The sequence below is a fragment of the Cupressus sempervirens genome, chromosome 9, assembly GCF_028749045.1.
Source record: "Cupressus sempervirens isolate cs-2001-9-10 chromosome 9, ASM2874904v1, whole genome shotgun sequence".
In the NCBI taxonomy this organism is placed as follows: domain Eukaryota; kingdom Viridiplantae; phylum Streptophyta; class Pinopsida; order Cupressales; family Cupressaceae; genus Cupressus; species Cupressus sempervirens.
In genome coordinates, this window is record NC_143126.1 from 304440249 (window position 1) to 304461266 (window position 21018).

The 21018-nt window shown below is 36.3% G+C and overlaps 2 protein-coding genes across 3 annotated transcripts in view; one reads left to right on the forward strand and one right to left on the reverse strand.

Annotated features, from left to right (window-relative positions):
• LOC149538614 (c-Myc-binding protein) overlaps window positions 1–21018 on the reverse strand; it is a 97398-nt gene that overhangs the window by 10013 nt on the left and 66367 nt on the right. The gene's annotated exons all lie outside the window — the stretch shown is intronic.
• LOC149538615 (uncharacterized) lies at window positions 12265–14495 on the forward strand. Its single transcript, XM_089802878.1, has 2 exons — window positions 12265–14356; window positions 14454–14495. The coding sequence occupies exon 1, from the start codon at window positions 12640–12642 to the stop codon at window positions 13414–13416; it is 777 nt and encodes a 258-aa protein (XP_089659004.1). The 5' UTR covers window positions 12265–12639; the 3' UTR covers window positions 13417–14356; window positions 14454–14495.

Sequence of the window (21018 nt, forward strand, 5' to 3'; positions counted from 1 at the left end):
CTAATTTAAATAATGTATGAGTTTTGATAATTTGTTTGCCTTCCACTCTTGTGTGAACTCTCAATTTAAATTATTTGACACAAATGTAATAAGTTGAGGTTCTATAATGTATGCTAGCATGTTCTCCAGGTTTTTACATGAATATTTAAAATTTCAGTATATATTTAAAAATTTACTAATTTTTCAATATAGTCATCCCCATTGCCATGCCTTGTCGCCCCTTGCCCCGTGAAAAAAAAATCCATCCCGGAAACCCAAGGTAACATAGATAATAAATAGGTTGTCAAAATGTAGCATCCAAGAATAATCACCTGGTTGCTATGATAGAAATAAAATGGAGTCTAATGTGAAGCATAAACACTTGCATATTCAAATCTCAATCTCTAATGGTGTCAAATTTATAACTAAGTTGCGGTTCAGATTCTGGTACAGATGCAAGTTCGAGACTCAGGTTCAAAATTTGTCCAAATTTTTTGGGGGTTGGATTTGGATTCGTCCGTACAAAAACATATTTAAAATATATATATGTGTGTGCGTATATGCAACAACAAATAGGTCCATACACCACTCTGCTAATAGTAAAGCAACTTAAAAAATACACCACCATATAAATGTTTCAGTTCAATAGGATATTAATTGCATCATGCACTTCCTTGGTCACATGCACGGGACATATTTCCATATGAAGGGGACAGCTTGAGAATGAAAGGAATCATCAAAAGATGAGTAAAATTATCTGAATTCTTATTTTGTATTGGATATCAGATATCTAACAAGGCTAGATCAAAACTTGAGATTCAAATTTTAAGACTTGGAGTCTAAGATATCATTGCTTTTTTTAAAGAAATTCCTCTATTATCTTGAATTTGGATTTCACCTATTGTCAATTTGGATTTCCTCTGTAAGCAAGTTTTCATTTTCATTCACAAATGCATAAATGACATATAAACCATATATTTTGGCCTTTTTAGAGGTCACTTTAAAGGTTGGAAGGATCGAATAGACCAAATTAGGCAAAAAAAACACTTTGAATTTTTTTTTTAAAGTTTTGAGATTAAGTTCGGCCTGAATTCTGCTGCTGGCCAGCAAATTCTTAAAAATTTTCTCAAAATTCTGCCCGGGTTCCTCTGACAGAATTTGCAGCGAATTTGTGGCTCTATAGGCGAATATGGGGAGAATATGACAAGGACCAGACTTTGTACAGAACTGAACCAGACTTTGAGGGTTGCTGGAGAGAATCTGGTAAAACAATGCATGAATCATGTTTATCAATTGCCATTGTTAAGGACAGTGTATTGTATCTTCAACAGTACCAAGTGACTGTCATCAGCAATCTATCAAGTACATTGCAGCAGTGAGTAAGGATTAGAACATGTTAAAATCTTAGGGCCAGTTTATTACTTTAAGGACACCTTAATCCTTATCCAAATTCTTGATAGGCCTCAAGGTTCTATAAGCTTTTATAAACAAAGCAATCTTAATTTGCATAAAGGCCTTCTGATACGGCACCAAAAAAAGACAGTGTAAAAGGAAGCCATCATGAGAATGATACTAAACTTCAAATGACAGTTATATCAAAAGATAGATCATACTGTTCTATGAAGAGTATCCCTATTTATCCCAGTATTCTAGGAAAAGCCATGGATATTGTAAAGTTTCTAACCAGATTTCAATATAAGGCTGACTGATGCACGATTTTGTTTGCAGGTTTAAACACAGTTGCCAATGAATTAGATTTACTTCAGAATCTGTATATAGCACTACAAAAATAACAGAGATGTTCTTGTATATGTGAAGCTTATGTTCCTTTGATATGCTTGCATTAATAAATTTTGATGCCTTGCAATATCGGGCAGATCGAATATATATATAACAAGGAGGGGTGTGAGAGTGAATGGGCATGTCTCCGAATGGAGACATGACCATTCACTGTCACACCTATTCGGGTTTTTGATTATCATACCTGTTCTGAGTTAGTTAGACTTAACACAAGTCTAAATATATATTGTTGATCGTAATGAACTCGATTCATATGCAGCCCGATAATGATATTTACACAAATCAATAATGATCTTAAATCAAAGGGATCGGAATATGTTATGATCATGACTGAGATGTGATCTCAGAATATATATATATATATATATATATATATATGTTCATCAGTTTCAACTGCAGCAATCATTTGCAGAATGACATACAATGGGATTATATATATATATATATATATATGTATGTATGTATGTATGTATGTATTTCATACTAGTATATATATATATATATATATATATATATATATATATATATATATATATATATATATATATATGTATGTATGTATGTATGTATGTATGTATGTATGTATGTATGTATGTATTTCATACTAGTATATATATATATATATATATATATATATAGATCTTTGATCACAATCATTGTCCAACCGAAGCTACATGCTTTAACAGATATGATAGTCATCAAGTTGTATCTATGAAATGCTATTCATAGCCTATTGAGACTACAGAGTTTAAAATCATAAATTATTGTCAGCATAGTTTGCAGACTCTACGAGTACACTCCAAGTCACTGAGTACTCTAGTTTTTTTGCTGGGTGAGTTTTCAAAAGTTAAACTGCGGTGTTTTTATAAATAAATGTCATTGCAGCTAAATTGCTGTTAAAATGGCAATTTTCACATGTTTTTGCTATAAATCCATGCATTTTCTCTTTCAAGATGTCAATATTTAATTTCATACATTTTGTAATTGAATATAATAAAGAGATTTTATTATTTAATACTTTCTAAGTTCAGAGATATCAAATTTCCACAATCCATCATAAGTTATCATAGGTTTCTAGATTTGATTGTGTATGTGTTTTTTAGCATTGATGTTTCGGATCACACTTTGTGATCCATCATCAGGATGAAAGATAGCAAGAGATGTAAAACAAAAAGTCAATGCTAAAAAACACATATACAATCGAATCCAGAAACCGATGATAACTTTCTAAGTTGTGGAGTTTTGCGGAGTTGAAAATTTTGAGCTAGTGAGCTACTCTTTGTGTCCAATTTTGCAAACTACGATTGTCAGATCTAAGTAAATTGAAGTCAAATGGACCTGTTCATGTGAATTTTATGCCACTACAACATACGGGATAGAACACTCAATGTCTCAAGATGAAACACTGAATTTCAAATCCTCTCTTGAACAAAGACACCACTTATGCTATGACTACAACGAAAGATCATAAGGTGACTCCAAGGCTACTTAATGTGGATATTCACTAGGTGATATTAATGTGATTTCTGGTATGACAAGGGGTCTTCCGTTGTTCACTAAGACCTATCAAACTCGATTCAATTGATACAGCTTCACAATGTGCAATAAAAGTATACTTTGGCTTCCAGTTTTCTATTGAACTTAAATTTGAGGATCGAAACAATTTCTACTTCCACTTCTCTCTAAGGATGCAAAAAAGAGTGAATACACTTGGACTCCCTCCACTCACCTAGTGCAAGCTTCTAAGGCGTGTTCAAATGATTTTCAAACCAATGCCCTTTCCTCAATCCCATTTATGGATGCAAATCAAAGATCAAATATGGATTGTAGTTAAGTGCATTTACATGTCATTCAACCATGCAAGGTAAAACTCACAATCAGTAAGTAGCTAGTGATTTGGTCTATAATTGAGTCCAACAAGGATGCATTCATAATTACTCTCATCGAACTAATTTACTCAAAGAAAATTCTACTTAACAACTTGAAATCAAATCTATTCTAAATCAGGAATGTAGATCATCATGCAATACTCCAAATAGATCAGAATTATTCACCATGCAAACACCACAATGAATAGTAGAGCAAATTTGGCAATATATTAGCAACAATTTTCTGATACAAATGAGAGGATCGGGATTAATATAGGAGCCACAATTACAATGAATGGTCAAGATTAAAACTGAATCAAATGGCCTAGATTAATTCATAGAAAACCCTAACTAATGTAACCACAAGTAGTTAAAGAGACTTAAGCACCAAAAAATGAGCCAACGAGAAAATTCAATGGGTTGAGGACTAGTAAGAGAAAGGGAAGTTGCCTAGTCATCATATAGCTCATCATCCAAGAGATGTACCCACTTTTGATTCCCCCTTCTAGCAAAATCAATGAACTTAACCAAAATTGCAATTAGTTTTTCCATGTTGATATTGGGAGGGTTGTTATGTTGTAACCATAGTAACACGGGGACGCGCCCCCCCCACCCTCCCTCTTGCCCCACACACCAGGGACTTGGGGACTTCGTTCCCCCATCCCCAGTGGCACCACCAAATTCCATCACCTCCATCGAGGATGGGGGGACATCCCAGTGTTGACTATTTGCTGAATTGACTATTTATGTTCAATGTTCGATGTTCCAATTCAAGGTAATGTTCAAGTATTTACTCTTTTACATCTTTACATCTTATATTGCAATACATATTTTCATAACTAGCATTTTGAGTACCCTGTGTATAGTATATACAAACCCCCCCCCCCCCACCCACCCGCCCCGGTCCCTCATTGTCATCCCCCTACCATCCCCCATTCCCTTAGTGTAACTATGGTTGTAACTCAATGACCTCTAATTTCTCCATATATGTATCCAATATGCTATCCCAATCTGAAGTATGACTCTATAGATCATTTATGAAATCATAAGTGAGAGAAATAAATTTAATTGACTCTTCTAAAAAGAGTCCCTCTCTTTGAAGTAGACCGATTCCATCTTTTCTTTCAACTCATCCAAATCTAACTCACTCGAAGCATTCATGTCCAGATCAAGCAATTCCTTGATTGCAACAAGGACCTTGGAACATATCTTCAGGATAGGACCTTCAACATTTAGCCAATCTAACTACGCATGCTCAAATGTAGACTTCTTCATGACAAGTGAAAGATACCAATTGTATGCACCCTAAAATGGTCACCCAAACTATATGGGTCCCCATTATTCAAATTATCAATTTATTTTATTAAATCAATTCAAATTAATTTCCTTGATCAAATTCAATTATTTCATTTCTAAGGTTGACCATTTTATCCTAAGTCTTATTTAATTAAAAGAAAATCTCTCTTTTAATTAAATAAAATAAGTCCCCATTTAATTAAAAGAAAACCTCTCTTTTAATTAAATAATTCATCCACATTTAATTGATTAAGAGAAAAACCTCTCTTTTAATTTAATTAAATATTTCCTATTTAATTAAAAGAACTTGCTCCCTTTTAATTAAATAAATCCTTACTTAAAGAGGAAATAAAATAAATTAAAATTAAAAAATCTACACTTAAATGCACATATTTCTAAGTGGGATTCCATTTAATTCTTTTCCTATTTTCTCATTGGTGGATCTTTATTTCACACGAATCATTCTTTCTCCAGCCTTGATTAAATCTTTTTGCCTCTTAATCTTGATCGTCCAATCTTCTTTATAAGGGAGAGCCCTCTCCTCATTTTATATACACACTCTAGGCTATTGTTATGCTGCAGGTTTGGAGAGCGATTTTTGAAGAAGGATTTGAATACTAAAACTTTTTGTGGAGAACTTCTATCTTCTTGTCTTCTCTCATGCATCCATGACTTCCATTATCATATCTAATCCATGCATTTTCATATTAGCTTAGATCTTGCTTTCATAGCTTAGATCTTGCATTGTTTTGTATTGATATCATATAGGTTAGTTTTCATCTCCATTTGCATTCATATTTTGATCTTTGAATCTCTCATTTTATGGTGTACTTGCATGGGCACAAACTAGGTCAAAACTATGGGCCTCCATTACAAACCCTTGCACTCCATGAATAGAGAGCTATGAGCCATCATTCGACACGTCATTCTTGAGCAATCTTTGATATAATGACTCATAGAAGTGTGCTCACATTTTAAGCATACACCAATGACCAAAGTCATATGCACTTCCTCTATCAATTACTCCTCCTTGAGTCAGGATCGATGTAAGAACACTCAATGCCTTGAGACAACGAATCATCTTGTTGTCAATGGGTCGAAATTCCTTCCATCTCCCCTCTAACCCTTGCACTTTATTCACCTACGCTGTAGTCCTCTCATATACTTGAACTATCCTAGTGACGAAAGCTTTTACTTGTTTCTTGTTGTCACTTGCTCATTCCTTCACTTTCCAATAAGTGCCTCTCACGACACTATAAGTATCATGCAGATCCTAACAAGTAGGGACCTATGAAACACATGTTGAACTCTCATGTGCTAATGGATTTATGTGTTTTTTTATGTTTTTAAATTCCAACTCAACTTTCTTTCTTTTCTAACTTACACATCCTTTCCTCAATGGCATATGTAGCACTTCTCAGTTCTTGAAATTCTTGCTTCTTTGTAGTTGGCCCAATGTTGAATGGGGTAATGTGGTAGTCACTTGGGGTAATCTCATCTATAGTCTTGTCACCAACTATGATAGTCATATGCAAAGTGCAAGATCCAAATGCCTCCAAATAATATTATAAACTTTATTTGCTAGCTTAGGCTCTTTCCCCTTACCGATCATGCTGAAACATATATTGATTTCGTCCATGAGGAGTACTACTCTTATTTTCTTGTTCATACTTTCCCTTAGCCACTCAAGAACCATGGATAAATCCATACCATCTTCCATCTTCTCATCCTCATTAACTTCCTTCAATGCTGAAATGATCTCATCATCAACCTCCTAAGTGTTGAGACTAAGTTGTCTCATATCATCTCCCAAATCAACTACCAACTGCACAATAGGAGACATTGACAATATCTATAGTTGAAAAGTAGGAGATAATTTCCATAGTAAGTCAAATTGCGATATTGCTATCAGGATTTAACTGTGTGATTTTTGAGTCAAACTCATTGACCCATGTTTCATGAGAAGTGATTCAACATGAATCAATCTCTCATGAGAATAAATGGAACACTTAGCACTCATTGGATCTAGGTGATGCTCACAAGGGTGAAGCACCGGGACTTCCCAGGAGGTCACCCATCCCAGTACTACTCCAGCCTGAGCACACTTAACTTCGGAGTTTCCTCCATGGTTAAACCCGAAGCTTGCAACCCCATTTGCACAACCTTCACCAAGTGTTGTGCCTTATGAACCATTCATTAGAAAGCCCCTTAAGCCCCACACATTTGCAAGAGCTGGTGCAATCTTCTAGGGGTCATGCAAAGAATTCTCATATCACAGTGAACACTGTCATAATGAACAATGCACATTTAATGATAGAATTTAAGCATCCATACAAAAGGGGGGCTCAAGATAACTTTACTTGACAACTTACAATTAGCAAATTACCAAAAGTATGAACTAGGGAAATTCATTAGACACCATTACATTTCTTGATTGGAATCAGAGCACTTTATCTAGCAAATCTATTTACTCTAAGTGAGGGAACAATGAAACCATGCAAGCACAAAAGTACATCAAGTAATCACCATGAAACAAACATTGAAAACTCTATTATCTAGGTAGCTCCTAGTGACAATCTCAAAATTCACCCCTCTACAAATGAGAAGTGAGACCTTTATATAGGTCTCGGATTACAATGAGTGGTTGCCATTGAAACAGAACCAATGACCCAAATTTTGCCAATTAGGGTTGGGCAAGAAGAGAAAATCTTTAATCTATAATTAATAAGAGGGTCTACATACACCAATTAGAAGAAAACTACTCTCTTATTGGGGGTAATAAATGGTCATTATGTAAGCCCATTCAACAAGAATTGAATGCTTTGTCCTCCTTAATTAAATTAATCTTGTTTCCCTTCCTTAAATGCAGTGAATTTTGACTGGGAGACCTTTGACTAGCTGGTGTAGATATTTGAGCACCACGTTAGCAAGTCTAGTGCCATGTAGGCTCAAATCTATTCTAACTGCATCCATTTGCAACCCAAATCTAACTTTGATTACTTTAGTTGAGATTACCTCCCTTTGAACATTTCCTTCCTTCCATGTACCTGCTCGGGAATTCATCTTCTTGAGATAGATTGGACCTTCTGACTTTTAATCTTGGGTTTCCATATAAAATTCAAGATGAACTTGAATTTGATCTTTGATGTCTTGAACCTTGAATGCCTTGAACTAGATTACTTGAAAATTGGAACTGAAATTCTAAGACTTGAAAGTCTTTCTTGAAATTCTTCCTCCCCTTTCTTCATAAAAGCTCAGACCTTCTCTCTTTCTAGAAACTCATTCTCATCTCTTCACATTTCACACCTTCCTCTTTTCTTGCTTTAAATTCACTTTGTTGCGCTTTTATTTTCCAAAAATTCCCTCCTAGCCATTTATCTTCATCAACATTTCTCAACTCATGGGCACACACTTGAAGGAGGTGAAATTTAAGATCTGGAGAGGGAATTTCGGTACTTAGCCAAAAATCCTTGCAATTTCTTCCTTGATCATACAATAGCACTTCAACCGATTAGAAATGTTTGGAAAACTTTGAGTGTAACAATTGTGTCTGATGGTTGGAAAAATACAAGAAACAGGCCATTAATTAATGCAATTGCAGTGTCCCATTAAGGGGTAATGTTTCTAAAGGCAATTGATTGTCAAGGGGAGGGGAAGGATTCACAATTCTTCTCTAATATTCTTATTAAGGCTATAGATATGGTGGATAGTGAGAATGTGGTCCAGGTTGCTATAGACAATCCCAAAAAATGCAGGGGAGCAGGTGCTTTTATTGAGGGTCGGTATGACCATATTTTTTGGACACCATGCACTGTACACTCCCTCAACTTGGTCATGCAATAGATTGGCACTCAAATAGATTAAGTGAAGCAAATATACCAAGAGGGAGAGGACAAACAAATATTTGTGACTAACCACATGTCACAATCCATTTTTAGAACATACTCAAAATTGGAGTTGCTGAAGGTTATTTAATTTTTTGTAATTATTATATTTTAATGTATTTGTAATTTAGTTAATATTTATAATTTTATTGTCAATTGGCATATTGTTAACTTGCTTAGGTTGCTGAGACCCGTTTTGCATCTCGTACTATTGTTATGAAATGACTTCTCATGGTGCAAGATGCTTTGGGCCAAATGGTCATTTGTCCTCAGTGAGGTATGTGGAAAGGCTTCAAATACAAAAAGAGCCCTAAAGGTTAGGGCTTTGGTTGAAAGATCCCTGATGGATGCCCTTGCTGATTTGCTGTAGTTTTTAAATTAATAAACTATATTTTCCTGTGATTTCTTTGATGGTCTTTGAGAATAGACAGAAGTTGCAGAAGGTTTTGTTTTTGTTTTGTGTTTTTTGATAGTTTTCACAATAGTAATGAATAATGAACAATAAACATGAGAGAAGACTGAAAATAAATAGGAGCATAGAGCCAAATCAGAATTGCTATAAATCGTACCAGGCAGATTTCTAATTTATAAAACCAAATAATAAATCCAATGCAGTTCCAAGGAGCTTACATCCAACAATGATGCCAAACTGCTGCAAATGGCGGCCCTAAGACTGCAAGGAATCACATCCCAACTGAAAGAATCAATCTGCAATGCTGAAACCATAAATCTGCAACCTGAATCCACAATAAAGAATGGCGTACTCTATCCCTGATAGCAACGCACACTGTCTAAAGAATCCAATGCCAATAACTGCTGAGGGCTACGTCCCAGCCAATCCAGAACCTGGGGTTTGCGTCCCAGATGAAGAATTGCTCTCTCAGAGCCAATTCACAAAAACAAGTTTTTCAATATGCAAAAGATAATAAGAAATTAGGTCTCCATCTCTTTATATCCCCTTCCAATTGTAAATTGAACCCTAAAGGGAAATTACACTTTTCCCTTTAAATAAAATATAATAAAATAACATTTTCCCAGTTAAAGTTGTCCATGCTATAGGAAAAAATTACTTTATTAAAATTCCATAGCTGAAGGCACCAAAAAGTCTACAGATAGTGAAAATCATGTATAATAATTCGAGACCTTTCCAACAAGCTATAACACATAGGTGTACCTGATCAACTGAAGCCAAAATCCCCTTATTACTCCAAAATGGTTATATTATTAACCTTATTTTAATTTATTTAATCACCAACTTAGGAAATATTTAAATATATTAAAATATTTCTCAAATGGTCCCAAAAGGCCCAAAATGACCAATCAAACATGAATCTGACCTTGTCACCTGTCTGTGACTAATGCCGAACAAGATGGGTCAACTGGCAGTCCATCCCTAAAATCTAGGGATGCTCCTAAAAAGTAGGAGATTGCCCCAATCAACCAAAATTGAGTCCCAATGACTCTCCCCTACTGTGTGCACCTCTGAGAGAACTGTCACTGAACTAGGAGTTCCTCCTAAAAAATAGGAGATGCACTCTAAGTCTCCAAAATGTTCGCCGAGGTCTCCAAATGCCTCCTAGACCACTCCTAGTCAATCCCTACAAATTAGGAATCCCTCCTAAATTGTAGGAAACTGTTGTCTACTGCTCCAAACTACTTGGGAAGCTCATGCATGACTCTCAAAGCCCCTGGGTTGGTTCCCTCTATGCTCTGTTGGCCTATGGGAACCAGATAATAGACAAACCTTGCTAGAAATGTTGTCACTAAGGAAGGGCAAAAATTGGAGACATGACATTGGTCTTTGATGATAGTTGGTGGGCTCGTGTGCAATATGTATTGAATTTCACTGAGCCCATCATAACTATGCTTCGCTTTGCCAACACAGATACACCTTGCTTGGGAGATGTGTATGATGGCATGGACACCGTGGTTGAGAAGGTAAAACATTCTATACAAGCACATGAGAGTGACCCTACAGAATGTCAAGCCTTATGCAATAAAGTGGAAGCAATAATTCTTCATCATTGGGAGAAAATGAATACCCCATTGCACCTCCTTGCATATGCTTTATCTCTGAGGTATTATAGCGAGGCAGTACTTTCTATGTAAGATAGAATTGCACCATATGTTGATGAAGAGGTTGCTAATGGGTGCTCCAAAGCTTTTGCAAGAATCTTCCAAGATGATGACATGCATGAATAGGTGAGACTAGAGTTTAGCTTATTTGCTTCAAAAGCATAGCCTACTCCATTTGCAATTAAGGACAAAAATAAAATGGGAGCAATCACATGGTGGTACATGAATGGTCAGCCATACAAGCATCTACAACCTCTTGCAATCAAACTTCTCTCACAAGTTTTGATTTTTGATTTTAGATTACAATTTGTATTCTACAAGGTTGCACGGGTACATGGGTACAGGAACGGGAATGGGTACGAGAACGGGTACGGGTACACATATTTTTCAAAATAGGGGACGGGGGTACGTGTGTATGCCTCTTTTTTCTATATAATTAATATTTTATAGAAAATATAAAAATCAAAATATATGTCATGAGTCATGACATTGAGCATTCAAAACAAGAAATTTGAAATATATATATATATATATGCTATTGTTGAATGTTTAATGTTTAAAGTATTTTTCATAATAGGGGACAGAGTTACTTGGGTATGTCAAACTTATTTAAAAATTATACCTTTATATTTATAAAAAATCTGAAATTATGAGTCATGACAATGGTTTTTCAAAACAACAACAGTGATAAAGTTTGCAAATGTAATGTATTGTTTTCAATTTCAGATTTGCTATATGTTTGAAATAATAATACATGATAAATGCTTAGATGCATAACAAAGAAGGCAGACTTTAAACATGTACAAGAGGATCCTAAATCATATAACAATGACATATTGCAATTGATAAACTTATGACTTGAATAGTGATAAATTTTATTGTTAATGAGTATCAAAGTTTCAAACTGATTTGGTATTGAATTAGGTTTGATAAACAACAAGCTAATACAAAAATAAAAAACCAAAAAAAAAATCAAAATCTTAATCAAGGTCCTTAGCTATGATGCTCTCCACCAAGTACCCGGTACGTGGGATACGTGTACTTGGTACTTGGGTACATGGGTACTCGGTGGGTACGAGTACCAGGGGTGTGGGTACGAGCATAGATGGAAAACTCGCCGAGTTTCCTAGCTCGGCGAGTTTTTAACCAGTTAACTCGCCGATTTAAAAACTCGGCAATCTGGTAAAAACTCACCGAGTAATCGGCGAGTAGTTGGCAAAAACTTGGCAAGTTTTTATGAAAAACTCGCAATTTACTGGTGAACGCGGCCTGTGACGGATTTAAGCGGCAGTGAGTGTGTTTTTTCTCATTCTTTCTTGTATTTGCATTGTTTAGAACCTTGAGGAGTGAAGGGAAGAAGGTTTGGAGGCATTCTTGGCTGATTGCAAGTGATTCAAGGCGGATTTGAGTGGATTGTAGAGGATTCTAACCGATTTTAGAAGACAAATTTCTTTCCAGGTATGTTCATCTTATCATAGTTTGAAAACTTTTTATAGTTTTATAACAAATGTTCTTTTGTTTTTGTTGTTTTTTGTAAATGTTTTCAAATCATTTAAAATCATTTTGAATCATTTGAAACCCTAGCTTCTAAGGATATGGTTGAAGTTTGTTGTTTGCTAAGGATATGGTTCAAGTTTGAAGTTTGAATCATTTGAAACCCTAGCTTCTAAGTTCTAACTTTGTTTATTCATTTCTCTATATATTTATGTGTAGGGCAGCGGTCAACCATTAAAAAAATGACAAACCCACAAGAAGAGTGGCCACAAACACCATGCCCATCTGGATATATAGGCACTCGGCCTAAAAATGCAAGAGATAAGGCATGGCAGTATGCCTATGAAGCTCCAAGTCCAAATGATATTGGGAAGGTGATATGCATTCCCTATGAGAGAATTATTTCTGGAGGCATAAACCGCCTCAAATACCACCTTGCAGGCATAAAGAAACATGACTCAAATCCTTGTCTCAAGGTAACTGATGAAGAAAAAAGATTCATCCATGCCCTACTTGCAGCTGCTGAAGAGAAAAAATTGAATAGGGAGAGGGCAAAAATAGCTATGAGGGCAGCCATAGCTGAATCTGAAGGAGCTCCTTTTGATATGCAAGAGGAAGAAGAAGCACTTAAGAACATACTAGAATCTCTTCGTGGCCCACGGATCCGCAAACAAAATTTCTCTTTTACCGGTTCCACTTCTTCTACATCTCCTACTTCTTCATCATCACCATCCAGATCCCCATCAGGGATAGGTGGTTATTTTGTGCCCAGGAACACACCTGGAGCACAACCATCATTAGAGGGCACTGCATGGTTTAAGGAGGTGCATGAGCAAACTGATATTGCAGCAGCTGATTTTTGGTTTTTCAACAATATCTCAATGAATGCCGCTGATAGTCTCTATTGGGTCAATATGGTGAATGCAATGACAATATCAGGCAAAGGGTACAAGCCACCTAATCGCAAGGATATGAGTGGAAGGTTAGTATTTTACTATTTAGTAATTGTAAATAATTGAGATTCACTTTAGTTCATTGTTATATTTTTAATCTTAATTGTTATAACTTATTTCCTAATTTTTTACTAACACTTACACTTTATTTAATATTACACTTAAATTTTGTAGGTTGCTTGACAAAGCGGTTGGTAGGGCAAGATTGTTGATAGAAGACCAAAAGAAAGAGTGGAAGAAGTATGGCTGCACCATTTTATCTGATGGGTGGACAGATGGAAGAAGTAGAACCATTATTAACTTCTTGATTGCTTGCAAAGATGATGTGGTGTTTTGGAAATCTGTCGATACCTCCAACAAAGTGAAAAATGCAGCCACATTGGTTTTAATGTTGGAGAATGTTGTCATGTAGGTGGGAATAGAGAATGTGGTGCAAATAATCACAGATAATGCAGCAGCATATGTGGCAGCAGGTAGATTTAATTTTTTATATTTGAATCAATATGAATCATGAATGTAATGCTATGGTAATTTAGATTTGATGTAATTTGTAAATACTAAATATGGAAAGTTTGTTACTGATTATTGATTTTTTGCTAATCTTTTAGGTAGAATCCTCCAAGAAAGGCATCCCATACTTTTTTGGTCACCTTGTGCAGCACATGTCCTTGACCTTCTTTTGGAGGACATAGGAAAACTTGATTGGGTGAGTCCAGTTGTGGAAGATGCTAGGCGAGTCACGAAATATATCTATAATCACCCATGGGTTCTCAGTTTGATGAGAAAAGCCACTAAAGGCAAAGATTTGATAAGACCTACTATGACAAGGTTTGCAACGGTCTTCTTGACGTTGCAAAGTATTCTTGACCACATATTGGCTTTGAAGCAAATGTTTGTGTGTGCTGATTGGGTTGCTTCACCTTACTCAAAGAAGCCCGAAGGAGAAGCTGTGGCACGAATAGTCTTTGATGATAGCTTTTTTGCAAAGGCTAAGGAGATTGTGGAGGTAACTTCATTATATTTTTAGTTTATTCAAGTTTCATTATCAATTCATAACTTACTATGTTATTAACTAATTTGTATTTTTCAAATTTCAAATGTAGATGTCTCTACCCCTGGTTCTAGTCTTGCGCACATGTGATGGGCAGCAATCCCCAATGGGAGGTCTTTATGAGGTCATGGATAGGGCGAAAGAGGCTGTTAGAAGTTAATATCATGGGGACAGTCTCAGATTTGACCCCATTTGGGAAATAATTGATAGGAGGTGGAACAAAATGCTCCACCAACCTATTCATGCAGCAGGCTACTTCCTCAATCCCAAATTCAGGTACTATGATAATTGATTGTCCTTGAAGTTGGGATTTTAATAAGTCTTTATCTTACTTTACTTTTTAAGGTTGTGTAGTAAGACTTGATATCATTTTCTATTTGTTTTAGGGCTGATGATTCCTACTCAGATCCTAATGGAGAGGTCATGGAAGGTCTCTCTAAATGCATTGAGAGAATGATATCAAGTGAAGAGGAGAGAGACCTTATTGTGACCGAACAACAAATCTATGTGGAATCAAAGGGGTCCTTTGTTCTCTTCTATGCTAGCAAAGAGAGCAAGATCTACTCAAGCACCAGGTAAAGCGTCAAACTTTAAAACTTTTGCTAATTGATAAGTTGTGCTTCTGATTTTGTTTTTTATTGCTTTATAACTTTTTTAATTTTGTTTTGCAGATGCTTGGTGGGCAAGTTGGGGTGGCAATACCCCCAATTTAAGGAAATTTTCTCTCAAAGTCCTATCCCAACCTTGTAGCTCATCCCATTGTGAGCGCAATTGGAGCTTATTTGAGTCCATCCATACAAAGAAAAGAAACAGAATGACTCAAAAACGGCTTAATGACCTTGTTTATGTGCACTATAATCTTAAGTTGCGCATAAAAAAGTCACAGCTCTTAGAACTACCTGGTCCGCTTGATCTAGATGAGATAGATCCTTATTCTGATTGGACAGCACAGGAGCCAAGTCCATTGTTTACACCAGATGAGATCGCTGATTTGGAGAGGCAGGCCATGGAGGGGGAGGCTGACACTGATTTTCAGTTCACTATGGATGACATTGAGCATGAGGACGAGGATGATGATGATTTAGGCGAGGATCAGGCATTACCATTAGGAGGAGATGCATCCTCTTCTAGGACGCCGAACCAGTCAATAGGGACGTCGAGCGAGGGGGCACAGCCACAGAGTTCACAGTCACGCAGCTCACGCCCTATCCCAGTGTGGGGCACTTCTTCTAGGACTAGACCCCCTCGCTTTCCTGCTAGTGCAAGTGGAAAGAGGAAGATGTGATTGACATTGTATTGATGTATTTAGACTTTTAGTATTTACTTCTAGTTTGATAGATTGAAGCTATTTAGTAATTTACTATTTTGCTTCCTACCATGAGCATTCTGCATGAGAATGCAATTTTGTACGCATTATGCATTTATATATATCTAAACTTTGTTTCTTTCTTTTGTATTGTCTTTAATTAACTTATTAGATGCATCTTCTCATTAAATTTTGCAAAATAAATGTATTTTTAATTAAATTTCAGCGGTTTTTTAGGTTCCGGAGTTTTTCCCGAGTTTTTTTTTTAAATTGCCGAGTTTTTCCCGATTAAACTTTTGGGGGGCTTGGCGATTTTTTGCATTTGGCGAGTTTTCCAACTATGGGTACGAGTACCCATGCAACCTTGGTATTCTACAATCTAGTGTTTAACATCTGTAAACTTGTCATATGCTTTTCGTTTGTACATTTAAAAAATAATTTGGTGAACACAATCCAAGTTGCAAGTTCTTATGTTGCTGAAAGGAATTAAAGTACATACTCCTATATCCATTCAGTGAAGTGCAACCAGTTGGGGTCTGAGGACTTGGTCAACATTCATACCAACTTGCATCTTTTGTCACGTAAGGATGATGAATACATGGATGGGGCAGCCAAACTTTGGGATGTACTCCCTAGGTGTGCAAACTTGGATGCAACACTTCATGATCTTACTACGATGATAGATGATGGTGATGATAGGTCCATGACACATGGTGCATCTAGCACAAGTGGAACCATTCTTGGTTCAAATGATATGGACCTTGCAATGGTTGGAGATGAGCAGGATCCAAATTTTTTTGAGAATCCTTATGATTCTGATTGGTGAACATTGAATCATGAACTATGTTTTTGATTTTGTAGTTTGGACATGGAATCTAGAACATGAATATTTGTGCCTATGAAATTTTAATTTGAGGTTTGAGCTATTTAATTGACATATGAAAAATCTTGAATCTTGATCAACGGTGAAGTATCATATGATACTATCAAATGATGTATGTTTGTATTTTTCCAAGTTTCTAACTCTAAGTTCTTGTATTTATAAGTTTCTTAAATTCTTTGCATATATATTAATATTATATAATATATATAGACGTTTCCAAACGCATCCGTACCCAAAAAAAATCCCACATCCCGTATAGGCTTCTGGATCCGCATTTGAATCGGTAACTTAGATTCTTGGATAAATTTTCAGTCTTCTAGCTTCGATCTTCACCAACCTTGACAATTTAGCCAATCGTTTGTGCTTTCATGTGGTTGTAGCTTGCTCTTTTCAAATAGATATTTGTTGAATTTTCACCCACACAAGCAATGTGCTATTAAAACTTCCCACCTTGAAGCTTGTGTACAATGTATTTTAAATAATTTTCCTTTGTAATTATTTTTATTTTATTTCGCCATGGGAAAAATTAACCATCTTTTAATTTCTAAGTCATCCTTTTTCCATCCTTAAAAGGGAAAATTCAAACTTCATAAGCATTGATCCATTGTAATTTTTCATTCACCCAAGAGGGGGAATTTGAACCCCATAGGGATAAATTCTGAATTCTATATCTAGGCAAATTCATCTCTCCTTGACCACATGTGGGGAAAATCAATCCTTATAGGGATAAACTCAATCTCATTCTTAGGAATTTTTCACTCTTCTTCAATCACCTCCAAGGAAAAACTAACTTTCATGTAGATTTGGGGAAGTTCATTATTAATCTAGACAAAGGGAAATTCATACTCCATTAGTATCCTGACTTTAAATTTCTTCGAAGTGTTGAAAAGGGGGCAAATCATCTCAGGACGAAGGGGAAAATCCATACACATTTGGACAAAGTAATTGCCTAATTTCTAAGTTCAAGGGGAAAACACTCTGCATCTAGATATTTCACTTTATTCGAACACTTTTTCTTTTCATCATATATATCTCTTTAAAGTGGGGAAATTCATGCCCTGTCCAAATTTTCAACATTTTATGTGGGAAGAACCGTGCTTTATTCGGATTTTCATCATGTTAAGTGGGGAAGTTCATGCCTCATCTGGATTTTATGCACTTTAAGTAGGAAGATTCATGCCTTATTTAAATTTTAATCATTTTACGCGGGAAATTCATGCCTAATTCAGATTTTCATCATTTTAAGTAGAGAAATTCATGCCTCGTCTAGATTTTATGCATTTTTATAAGAATTTTAAGGCCCTTATGCATAAGATATATCTTGGACTATTTGACTAGCCTAAATTTTAATGCACTTAGAATTTTTAACCAAGCCTATTACAACTTGGTCTGAGAGAATCCCAACTAAACATTCCACACATACTTGCAATCCAACAACTTAATTTCTCAATCTCTCCCCTATCTTTTAAAGCCCTAAATTTTTACTGCAGCTGCTGAAACCCAATGACTACAAGCAAAAAGAGGGGACCCCTATTTGCAATGGCGTGATGGTCCGAAAAGATCACAAAACCTATAGGAAGATAGTCACCTACTATGAATAGCGATGATGTGATGTCCCATTTTTGGGATTGCACTAATTTCTGCCCTAGAATCACAAAATTCAATTAAAATAAGAAGCGTCAAACAATTAGAGATATAACTTTACCACTTAGAATGCCCTTTCGCAAGGTCAACCCTAATTTAGGTCCTCCAATCACCAAATAAGGAACAAGTATATGCAAACTGCTTGTATTGTTAGCATAATATAATATGCCTATATGATTAAGGATTCTCACAATAATTCTTCCATGTGACATGTCCTTCACAAATAGTGTTTTTGTATGATATATCTCATGCTCATTCCGTCGCGGGCCTTATTCCCTTGCCTTTGTATGATGTAGCTAATGCCTATTCCACCATAGGACTACTACCTTTGCATGATGTAGCGTGGCCCATTCCACCACAAGCCTTATTCCCTTATCTGTGTATGATGTAGCTCATGCCCATTCCACTATAGGACTCTTTCCTTTGTACAATGTAGCATGGCTCATTCCACCGTAGGATGTATCCCTTGCCTTTGTATGATGCAAAATGGTTCATTCCACATTAGGACTTACCTATCTTATGAGTATTAATAGTATTGTTTGTTGTTGCCTGTGAGAAAAATCTTTTATTCTGCCAAATTGATTTACCCTTCTTTATTTCCTCTCCAAATGGAACCTTCTGCTCCTTAATACACCATTTCATTTGTTAATGCCCTTATAAAGGGTCACACCCTTTGGTTATGAAAATATACACATGGCTAACAGTTGCTGCCCTTTTCATTCCTATCTCTTACTTCTCAAATCTATCTTTACTACTTTCCAGATCTGCACATATCCCATTAATATCTGCATATCCTTTTATTATTTTCTTCTTCCTTCTCAAGTCTTATTTCAGTTCCCTCCTAATACTCCTCTAAATCTACACTAGATATCCTCTACTCCTCTTTCCCCCATATCATTTGATCCTTCTCCTTTATATCTTCCCATGTGAGCGATAGGCCACACCTCTTCATCATGTATGTCTTTTGGCAAGAGTCATAACCATTCATAGTTGACCCTCTTCCAAAGAGTCACAACCCTTCGAAGAGTCGCAACCCTTCACAATCATAAACCTTTTGAAGAGTCATAAACTTCATAACTACAACCCTTTCAAAGAGTCACAACCCTATCAAAGATTCACAACCCTTCACCTTTTGAAAGCCACTTTCTTAATTTCCTTCCATTCCTTTCCCTTAATACCTCCTTAATTCTTATGGTCCACTCTATCTTCCTCTTTCCCTTTCCCCCACATGGCGTTCTCATCTCTCCCTTTTATACCTCTCATTTGAGAGATTCACAACTTTTCCATTCATGCCTTTTGACTTTTTGTCTATGTTCCCCGAGGACGCATCCCCCCCAAAAAAACCAGCGTTTCGGGGACGGGGACGTCCCTGTCCCGGAAACTTCATTGGGGACTTGCATCCGTCCCCAATTTTTTAACACACAAAAAATTTAAAAAACTAAAAAAAATGTCACTTTTGCCGTCCCCATTTGCCGTCCCCCGCCGTCCCCAAAATCGGCAAAAAAAAAATGCCGCCCCGGAAACCCGTCCAACTGTCCCCTGCCGTCCCCGTCCCGGAAACTTGGGGGAACATAGCAGTTTTTGTTTAACTAAGCTAATGTTTAATTAATTTTAATATTATTCTTTCATTTTTAACTATGTTACCAAATTCTTCTCTTTCATTTTTATGTGTGTGTGTGTCAGCATATAAGAATTATCATGCTTTTAATATCATTAATTTAAGGGACACAACACTTACACGTACCTCTTAATAGGGGAGTTTTGTTTCTACGTGGATGGCTCCTTTGTACATGTTAGCACCATTCACTTCATGGGTATCGAGCTGGTCTCATTCCTAGTTGACCATGCGCCAAGGAAGTGCTTTGTGGGTGGTGCATATTATGGCCCACTTCCTCCTTAAATTCTTTCATTTGTAATTTATAGATCCATGCATCTTTAAGGTATTGACTTTAATTACTCAAGACTGGTGTTTCCAATCCCATAAGTGACAATGATACTCCCTTTGAATTGCCAATTTGTGAACATCATTATATATGCAATGTGAAACATACGCATCGTGAGGCACTTTATCAAATAGATGTTCATCTTCCCATGCTAACAATGCTTATGAAGTATCGCAACACACCCACCTACTGATGAAGGAAAGTATCCATGAATGTGTAGCTTGGTTTCAGCATCAAAGCAAATGGCCAACCTTTCTTATCGAGCGTGTGCCTTGGCTTTGTGCATTAGCATCAAAGCTGAATTCCACATCACTATTGACTAGTTGGTAATGGATGATGTAAGACCATCCAACTCGGCAAACGCATTTCCCTACAAGCTCGCACCCTTCTCAACTTGTTGGCTTTTCATAACATATGCACTTCACCTTTAAAAGTTGGGATTCTTTTCAGTTACGTAGCACAGTTAGAGGTTGGCGAAGGTTATCAAAATATGGATATTCCTCTCTTCGAATGGCGAGGGAGTGTTGTTATCGTCACAACGTGGTGATTAGCCCGAGCCCTTCTAAGGCATTTTCTTTATGAAAATGGCGAATAAAACAATTGGCTAATCATTGCGTACAAAGAATTAACTTAGGCCAATCTTGTATCCTTCCTATGTTCCTCGTCCAATTCCCAAGTTGTTGTCGTCCTTCCATATATTTTATGCTCCTCACTCCTGTGTAAGGTGCCCAATAAACTTGGTGGATTATGACGAAGCAAAACATGAGTTACAAAGCCTATATTCACAAGAACAAGCAGCCATTTATGTTACGTCAATTGACTCAAAACACATTTTGACTAC

Excerpts from the sequence above, each read along its gene's own strand:
- LOC149538615 (XM_089802878.1), top strand. The coding sequence starts at position 12,640 with ATGACAAACCCACAAGAAGAGTGGCCACAAACACCATGCCCATCTGGA.